At 47.2% G+C, this 9,198-nt stretch overlaps 2 protein-coding genes across 2 annotated transcripts; both read right to left on the bottom strand.

Annotated features, from left to right (window-relative positions):
- Positions 1–65: 65 nt before the first annotated feature.
- On the bottom strand, positions 66–2,296 carry LOC122395896. Its single transcript, XM_043393809.1, has 2 exons — positions 2,282–2,296; positions 66–2,162 (listed from the first exon to the last, which is right to left on the bottom strand). The coding sequence occupies exons 1-2, from the start codon at positions 2,294–2,296 to the stop codon at positions 66–68; spliced, it is 2,112 nt and encodes a 703-aa protein (XP_043249744.1).
- A 1,183-nt stretch (positions 2,297–3,479) lies between these two features.
- On the bottom strand, positions 3,480–8,751 carry LOC122395942 (ionotropic receptor 25a). The gene is made up of 16 exons (XM_043393941.1): positions 8,667–8,751; positions 7,444–7,596; positions 7,014–7,217; positions 6,769–6,935; positions 6,516–6,707; positions 6,262–6,432; positions 5,983–6,180; positions 5,679–5,900; positions 5,517–5,616; positions 5,215–5,392; positions 4,921–5,104; positions 4,668–4,789; positions 4,440–4,587; positions 4,196–4,365; positions 3,864–3,985; positions 3,480–3,799 (listed from the first exon to the last, which is right to left on the bottom strand). The coding sequence occupies exons 1-16, from the start codon at positions 8,749–8,751 to the stop codon at positions 3,519–3,521; spliced, it is 2,697 nt and encodes an 898-aa protein (XP_043249876.1). The 3' UTR covers positions 3,480–3,518.
- Positions 8,752–9,198: the final 447 nt, after the last annotated feature.

Here is a 9,198-nt window from a genome sequence, read left to right as displayed (position 1 = left end):
TTTTAACATATTCTCAGTGACCTTCGAAAAACTGAACCACCAAAGCTACCAATGATACAACATTCTTAAAATCTACCGGAGGACACGATCCTGTCGAATTCCTCTTCGTGATCGGAAGTGCTCAGCATGTACGCCGGAAGCGTCAGCCCGAGGACCTTGTCGAAGACGGGTCTGGTCTCAGCCACGTACTCGTAGGCCTCTGCTTCCTTGGACTCATTCTCCTCGGAGTTCTTGGTCCCAGGTAATTCCCTCTTACTGTAAACATTCTCGCTGGCGGAAGCGTCTGCGTCCTGAGGAACATTGTCCACGCGTTTCTCGATCAACATCGACCTGGACTTCTTAACAGGCTCCACCTGGACCTCCTTCGACTCCGCGGACTCCGCTTTGTCGTCCCCAGGTTCGTCGGCGGTCACAAACGCGCATTCCTCCTTGTGGAAGCCTTTCTCGTCGGCGCACTGGTAGCAGGTCATCTTATCGCGCATCAGTTTCTTGCAATTAGACCGATCCTCCTTTTGGAACTCCTGCAGGACCTTCTGTATCTCTGCTTTCTTCTTAAAGGCGTCGTAAAAGTCAGCTTCCATCTTCTTCGGGGCGGATTTGGTCGTGGACTCCTGCCTTGCCTCGGGTTTCGACTCGTAGGCTCGTTCTTCGAAGGACGATTTCGGTTCGCTGCTTTCCTTGTCCTCCGATCCGTCGTAGGACCTGTCTTCAGCTTTCGCGGGGCTGCCAAAGGACTTGGATTTGGTGTAGGAGAAGCTCTTGTCGGTTGGCTGGTACCTGTAGGAGCACTGCTCGGAGTTGCTTCCGGTCTTAGGGTCCTTGCACACCTTGCAGGTCATCGAGTCCTTCTGCACCTCTTTGCAGTTGCTCGGTTCCATGCTCTTGGCGATCTTCTCCGACTCCGACCTGGACTTCTCGTAGTCGAAGGACTCGCTGTCGGAGCTGGGCTCGTCGTCCTTGAAGTAGGAGCTCGACCCAGGCGACTGGCGTTTCTCGTAGAAGCTTTCGGGGATCGAGTAGTCGCTTCTGTACACGTCGTCTCGTTCTAGCTTCTCCGAAGATTTACCTTCGTAACTTGGACTGTCCTTGGACGAACGTGGGTTCCCGATACTCTTGGAGCTGCTGAATTTGTAGACCTTGTCGTCGGGTTGATAGGTGTACGAGCATTTCTCATAGTTGGCTCCTGTGTCCGGGTCCTTGCAGACCGTACAGATCTTCGAGTTCTTTTCCACTTGCTTGCAGTTGGACTCCTTGGACTCCTCCTGGGATCGTGTGTCCGGTTTCTCCGTTTCGTGGTTCGAGCGTTCTCTGACTGGCTTGCTCTCGGAGTCCTCGTCCTCCCACGACGCTCGTCTTTCGGGATTCTTGTAGGAGCTCGACTTGCTGTACGCGTACTTCTTCTCGTTGGGCTGTCGAACGTAGGAGCACTGCTCGTACTTGCCGTTGCTCTTCGTGTCCTTGCACACCATGCAAACCATCGAGTCCCTCACGACTTTCTCGCACCTCTCGTCCTTGTTCTTGTATTCCGCTGGAACGTAGTCCGTTGCGTCCGAGAACAGCTTCTCGTTGAATCTGTACGGGCTGCCGTGATCCCTGTAATTATCGGAGCCCTTGAAACCGGAAAATTCCTCGCCAGAGTTCGATCGTTTGCTCCTGAAGCCCGACGGGGTCGCGACGACGTCGTCGAGGTCGCTGGAGTCGGTCAATGGTTGAGAAACGTAGACGCATTGCTCGTAGGTGGATCCGTTCTTAGGGTTCTTGCATTTGTAACAAACCATGCTGTCCTTCGCGTTGCTGTCGGACCGTTTCGTTTTTATCTTCTGACAATAGGGCAAGCCAGACTTGAGCGCGATGTCTCTGTACTTCTTAGCATCCTTCTCCGTGATTGTGTAAAACGGAGACACCAACTTCTTGAAGCTCTTGTTCTCTCTGGGTATCTTCTTAGCGGCGAACCATTCCTTCGATTCGTGGAAAGGCTCGGTGGAATCGACGGCTGACTGTCTCTTTTTCAATTCTGAGAAACGACTGAAAGACGGCGAATCCACGGAGGAACCGAAGTCCTGACGAATCCACGGATAGTTACGATCGGCAGGGGATTTGAAGCTTTCTTGGTCGAACCTTGCGTTTGTCGAGACGCACAAGATAGCCAACACGAGACACACCTGAAAGAAAGTTCAAGCTATTCGGAACGTTTCTCGTTTCAGGAAAATATTTGCAAGAAGTACGGAGATCTTCGAGCGGTAACGAAAAGGGTTACCAGGTAGAAGCAAGGACGATTTACCTTAGAAGCGGCCATCCTGTAAATCCAGCGATCAGTGAGTTTAGTACGTTTCCGGTTCCGGTTCGACGAGCCACATCACTTTCCCATGAAATGATCTCGCCTTGGCGTGGAAAGGCTTTATATTGACTTCGTGATCCAAAAGGACACACCCCACCTTCGTCTTTGCGGCACGGAGTCAGTGAACACCAGGCGCGTTGATCAGAACGATTTGAATCAGCGACCGTAAAACAGTGCCGGACGTTGTCCGGCTGCCTGTGGCGACTGATAAAACTGTCATTTTTGCTTCGTTAAGAGCAAAAAGGGTCGCGGCGACTACACGGGCGTCGATTCCAATCTGAATACAAAGAGAACTATTTCTTGCTACCGACAGTTCAGAGACACTTCGACTCTGGAAGCTGTTTTACTTTCGACGCCTTGTTTTCCGTTTCATTTTAATCGACCAGAGGTTTTTACGACGGCGCAAGAAAGTAATTTGACGATAGAGAAGATCGTTTCGACGATACCTGTTTTTTAATCGACCGTTTAAGGGAAACCTTTGTCGTTGGGTGTCTGCTCCAGCCACGTGGTTTTCTGAAATGATCTAAAAGGGCGATTCTGGGTCCGTCACTGCGACAAAACGTTACGAATCGGAACGACACAGACGACTGATTGCTAACTGCTCACTTTCATTTATGCAATTCCGTTACCGCGTTCGAACTAAAAAGCCACCCGGAGAGACGAAGCTCCGTCACGAAAAAATCGCGGTCTGGTCGAGCGTTGTTTTCGCGGCAAGAAACCGTTAACGCGGATCCAGCGGTTGAAAAATGCAGAATATTCAATTTGAAAATTTCTTACGGTCGGAGATCGTTAAACACCCTTACGAGATACAGTCATTTCGTGTGCAACGATCTGATATCCCAGAAGAAATGTTTACAGAATCATTTAGTCGGATAGTTGTTCGCGCGATTTCACATACCAGTTAGTTTCGCAATAAACTTTATTGATCCACAGCTGGAGTAAACAGATGTCGTTCGTTACAATTTCGATCTGTGTACAATCATTTCCAGAACCGACGTTAAACGATAGCAAAGTTTTTAAAGAGTGAAAGACACTGGCCGCTGCAAAGGGTCGTTGTATAAAGTTTATTCGTATCGTCGTTGCTGTGCAGTGATGTTTATTAACAATGCGTATCGTCTGATCTTCGAAACATGGTCGTTTATACAGAGTAAACGTATTATCTATTACATATTAAGAGCCTTCACTCTTTGAAGGTAAAGTTGCGCGGATACACCGAGATATGAGAAACGCGAAGGGGGTTCGTATTTTTTTCGAAAAACGGGTTAGTGGGGGCGGGTTTCAGCTGCAGCTTCGACGCCATCTTCTGCAGCATCACCTTCTCGTTCTCGACGCTGTTCGGTTTCTTTTTCTCTTTTCGTTTGTCCTTCTGCGAGTCGCTGCGTTTCCGATAATAGAGGACCTCGCCGGCCAGGGTGATCATCGCCAAGGCGAGCCCAAACAGGGTTGCTATGAACACTCCGCCTACACGTTCCGTTAACATTAATAAAATAAAACTAATCAGTTGACAAAAAATAAAACAACTGACCCAAACTTTCCAGCGTGATTCCCTCGTTGTCGTCAGAGTCCAGGCACTGGGCCTTCAGAGACTGGTTCCAGTATTTGGACGTCAGGGTCTCGAAGTACCTATCCTTCTGTAGATCGAGGATTCTGCAACGAACCGATCGAATTAACCCCTTCCCGTACTTTTAACGAGTCTGACCCGCGATGAAGAAGATCGATCCAAACGTAAACATCACGAGCCAGGCTCGAGGACAGCAAATGACGATCGTGATTGAGTTTTAGTTCCTATCGGTACGCCGCGAGAGTTGCTCGCGTTTCTTATAATCTCGACGCGGGATGCTTGGTCTAAACGCGTACCTTCTGCTTATTTCCTCCTGCAGGTGACTTCCTTGTTGCACGGCGATTGCGTAAGGTTGCTCGGCGAACACCTCGCCGACCTCCGTCAGATTGCAGTTCCTAGTTACTTCATACTTTATCGCCGACGAGTCGTGGATGAAAGCGAATTCTGAGTTCTCGCTTTCTATCACCTGAACACCGGGACAAAAAAAGGCGACGGTGCTTGTCAGTGATTTTCCCTAGCGTTCGTTCCTTGGACGATTACCTTTCGAAAGCCTTCCTCGGCGCTCGCCACGGGACCAACCTGCGTGATCGCCTGCAATATGTGGCCGTATTGTTCTTTGATAGGGTAATCCCAAACTCTGTACTCCACCTGGTCGCTGGTGCTGTTCAGCGTGATCTCCTTCCACACGCTATAAACCAGCCAAAGGAACGAGAACAAATAAGATCGATGAACTCTGTGTTCGTTTCTATGGACGAATCATCGACTCACGTGTACAGCTTGTCCTCCGCGTTTTTCATGTTCATGAAGTACTGGTGGACGCTGGAATTGGCCAGTACGGTGTAATTTATTCGCGACTGCCTCGCCAGTTGCTCCAGGGATTGCACGGGTGTCTACATAGAGAGACGTATGTAAGTGGTATAAATACAAATCGCCAGAGATAATCGTTCGAACAGTGATCGAGTCTACTCTGTCAGCTGTATAATCATTGAAACGAATATGTTTAGGAAAACAGTCAAGGAACCTGCATTCTTTCCACTGTGAGAAACGCTGCCAGGTTCGCAGTGAACGTGGCAAGCATCAGAACGACGAATAGCCAATAAGCAGCCACGAGGGTTCTGCTCGACAGAGCTTTGGGAGCTTCGCCTCCTCCTTGAGGCGTGAACGAGGTCAGGGCGAACCAGAAGCTCTCCTTCAACGTGAAATCTCTGCAGAAAAGACAGGTGTACTGTTTAAAAAATCATTTTCAAATAGAAATCTTTCTCCGATCCTTTCCATTAGATTTCAATATTTGGAATCGAATCTACGCGATCCTTACCGACAAGGATATGGATACAGGCGTTTGTTGTTCCTCGCGCTGTACGGGGAATACTTGTCCAATATCCAAATCATGATTCCTGTCAGCGTCAGTGCTCCCACGATGCTCAGCCAGACTTCGACTTTGAGGACCGTCATGAATTTGAACAACGACGGTTTGCGGACAGGCTTTCTTATCACTTGCAAAGAATAATTTCGCGAATAGAAGTATTAATAACAGATAGAACTCTAAAGATTAAATAGAGAGGTGACGAGAGCGAAGTGCCCTATATAGGAGTAGCTGTGCAAATAGAAATTCCTTACCAATAAGTATACCAGACTGCTCGAAGTAAGGGGCAACAAAATCGATGACCTCCTCGCGCTCTGATGTCATTGTCAGTGCTGCAACCACGATGTCAGTTTCCTGCACGATGAAATATTCTCTTTTTTATAGAAAATATTTTCCAACGGATCGAGGACACTTACTCCTTTCGCGAGATCGCCGATCAAACCGTTCCACTGTCCATTGTCCAATTTCTTTCCGAATTGTCGATCCTCCGGCACGATCAGATCGTAGTCGAATTGCATGTCCTCGGCGAGTTTCTTTATGAAGTCTATGCAGTAGCCATCCCACAATTCTTTCCCGTTTTCGTCCTTCATTACTTGTCCAGTCGCTGCGTCCACTTTGGGCATCACCCAAGGGATTGCCTGACACGATATTAAAAATCGTATTAAACGCGGCACCAAAATACCATTCGAGCAATTCGAGTAGAAGATTTTGTAGAATTACAGGCGCGGTTCCGATTCGAAAGAACTTTTTCGCAGGCTCTATCTTCTTTCCCTCGACCTCCTTTATTTTGCTGCGCCTGGTCCAGGTGGCCAGCGGCTCCAGAACTCCATTTTTCATAATCTCCACGTCAATTTCCGCTTTATACGTGATCAGTCCTTTGTCCGACCAGTAGTCGAAAGTGTCGTTGCCTCCTAATCTCTGGCGGCCACGGAACCATTGCAATTTAATAACGCGCCGAACAAGAAACGAAGTATTGTCTAAGTTCGCGGAGAGACTCACTGCTATCAAGTTTTTGTTGAACGTTTCGGACGTGTGGTTTGAAAATGTTTGAGTAGCGTTTGGCGAATTGCATCGAGTGGATTTAGGCTCCACGCTGATCCCTGATTTCTGAAGATCGCTCATCAAGCTCACCAACAGGCCTAATAATCGTCTGAAGTAGTGGGGGAATATCTGCGTAGACATGGAACGAAAGAAGCCAATTATCCGTGGATCGTGATAGATCGGGAGTAAGGAACAGAAAAATCTTGAAATACTTGTGCATCGGGGGGACAATTGCAAGATGGCTCGCCGATCAACCGACAACAAACGTCCGATCGCATCGAGAGAACGGTCACCGAAATGTTTAAATGCAAATCGCTGTTTAGGTACTTAAAGTCCTTGTAATTGTTGTCGGTGAACACCAGGTTCCATATTCCATTCCTCTTGACCAAGCCTCCCTGAACAGCCTGGAAAGTTTCGCGGCGTTACGAGACACGGTTATTTTACAAAATTTGTCAATATGATCACCGTTCTGAAGAGTTCCTCCATCTTCGCGGTGCTGGCATAAATCGCGTAATAAGATGGCGACGGTCTCATGCTGCGTATCTTGGACACCGTTTTGTCCGTGAACTCGTCGATCACGACCAGCCGTATGATCGAGTTCCCGATCAAATAGTACAAACTCTGATTGAGCTCTGCAAGAAGCAAATACGTTTGGGCAAACAGTCGCCGGAAGGTGAACGGATATCGAGGGAGTAACGAAGTCAAGGTACCCCTTTCATCTTCGAAGATCAGTCCCACGTCCGTCGCGTTCTTCAACATCAAAAGATCATCGATCGCCTGCACGTACGAATTTATCTGGCAATCCCCGCGTTTGTATATTATTCCGTTCTCGTCGGCTACGTTTCGAAGCTTCTCCCAACCCGTCCAAGTCAGATCGAGTATGATACTGATTCCCTTAAATAAGGCAGCACATACTGCAAGTTGATTTTAACGAAACCAGAATAAGAATGGCGCGGCTACGGCGGAGCAGATTAATAATAGAATGTTGCTAACAATAGGTCCGGGTACAAACATGCGAGTCGTGTCTGTTTGGAAAGTTTGATGGATTCGTAGCATCGATACCCATTTTTTTGAATTTTAAAATTAATTAAAAAACACGACTCGCACGGTTCCCTGCTATTGCTACGTTGCTTCTTTAACCTTTTTCGAAACTGGCAATCACGTTTGCTCTGTCCACTGTGACGGTAGAAATGTGAACAGTGATGATGTCGTCGCCGAAATTCTTTTCCGTTTGGGGTATAGCGTCGTTCAGAATACTCAAAAACGGCGTGTCTGGTTCCTCGACCACGATCACTATAAATATTTTCGTACATTCATACGGATTTCCTATCGTAACATTTTACTGAAATACATAATATCCCAAAAGCACGCGACCTCGCATCTACGATATTGCAACGTTGGATACGCGTTTATTCGAACAGATAGGATCTAATGGTGCACTAATTATCTGCACGTTACTGACGATCGTGAGAAAATGCCTGTTCCTTTAAAAAATATTTAATGTCTCTCCCACGTGTCCTTTTTATTTCCCTGGATCATCGTCGATCGTTGCTTAAAACGTTTCCTTTTCGTGTCAAGGACCACGGACGATATAGTGTCGGCACTGGAGATGGGAATGTTTTAGACAGACGTTTAGCATGTAAATAATTCAGCAACAATAAGGTCGGTTTTCGTATCAAGGTATCGGAAACGAATAAAACTTTCATACGATCCAATCAATGTTTAACACGTTCGCTACCACGCGTCGCACACGGAGTTATGATAACAGGACTGTTGCAAGAATATCATTGAAAATACCGTGAAATAAAACGCAGAAGCATGAACAATTCGCTCGGCACTTAACGCGTTAAACGTAAAGATAGCATCGTTGAAATATCTTCTATCTTCTAATGTATCCATGTTCGAAAGACATAAAATGCAACTATAGATCGAATCCATCCATCGGGCATTGTTATTAGTCCAACTAATACGCTTGGCAAAACCGTATCAGATTATTTTTATCACGTTAATGTAAAAGCATGGTACTAATGGTACACGATCGACAAATCGATCCGAATTTATGAGCCAATATGAATTTAGAATGATTCATTAGTCTCTGGACATTTTCCACGTCATAGCTATTTGGAAACAAACTTTAATCTCAATTCTCTTTGAAAATGAACAGAAACATCGTTAAAACTTATTTATCTAATTGGTAAATTTAATTTTAGAATTTTCCTGGATGACTAATGGTAGCGAACAGAGTCGACCATTTTCCTGCTCGCCATGTTCGATGAATTTTTCAAGACATCGACGAGCAAAATTTCTGAGTACCGATTTTAGCGGTTCGAAAGTTGAGAAAGTTATCGGTGAACGAGACTTACGCATGGCCATCGGCGTTTGACAGAAGGACGAACCGAAGATCGAGGCGAGGATCAGCAGACTCGCGATCACCGTCGACTCTGACATTGCGGAGGATCCCGGAGTCGGTGCCGGATGAACGGACAACAGTTGTATACCCCGCGAACGAACGGAGAACCTGGAGGATAACGACGACGACGGCGACGCCTGCGCCGGATGTACACGTTGGCTGCTTATGAATATTGTACCGATGCCTATCAAATCGTGATCCTTATCCCCCGTGAAATGCACTTTACCTACGCGGGCGTAGGAATCGCGACGGAACAAAGAACCGGCCACGATGTGACATCCTGCCACGCTACGTCTTCCATCGGGCATCGATTTATCGGTCGACCTGTCCGCCGCCAAGGATTACCAACCTGATTGCAACGCGGTCGATGGTACGGTTCCGTGAGTCGCGAATTATTTCGCGTAAAATTGCTGCCGGTCAAGAACGCGATTCGGGATCTTGGGAAGGGACACGCTTCGTAGTAGGGGTTCCGAGAAATATGGCGT

The sequence above is a fragment of the Colletes gigas genome, unplaced genomic scaffold (genome assembly GCF_013123115.1).
Source record: "Colletes gigas isolate AHSC1104 unplaced genomic scaffold, ASM1312311v1 Colletes_gigas_Sc00006, whole genome shotgun sequence".
Lineage (NCBI taxonomy): Eukaryota > Metazoa > Arthropoda > Insecta > Hymenoptera > Colletidae > Colletes > Colletes gigas.
The sequence above is the reverse complement of the archived record's forward strand: the minus strand, read 5'-3'. Positions and strand labels throughout refer to the sequence as shown.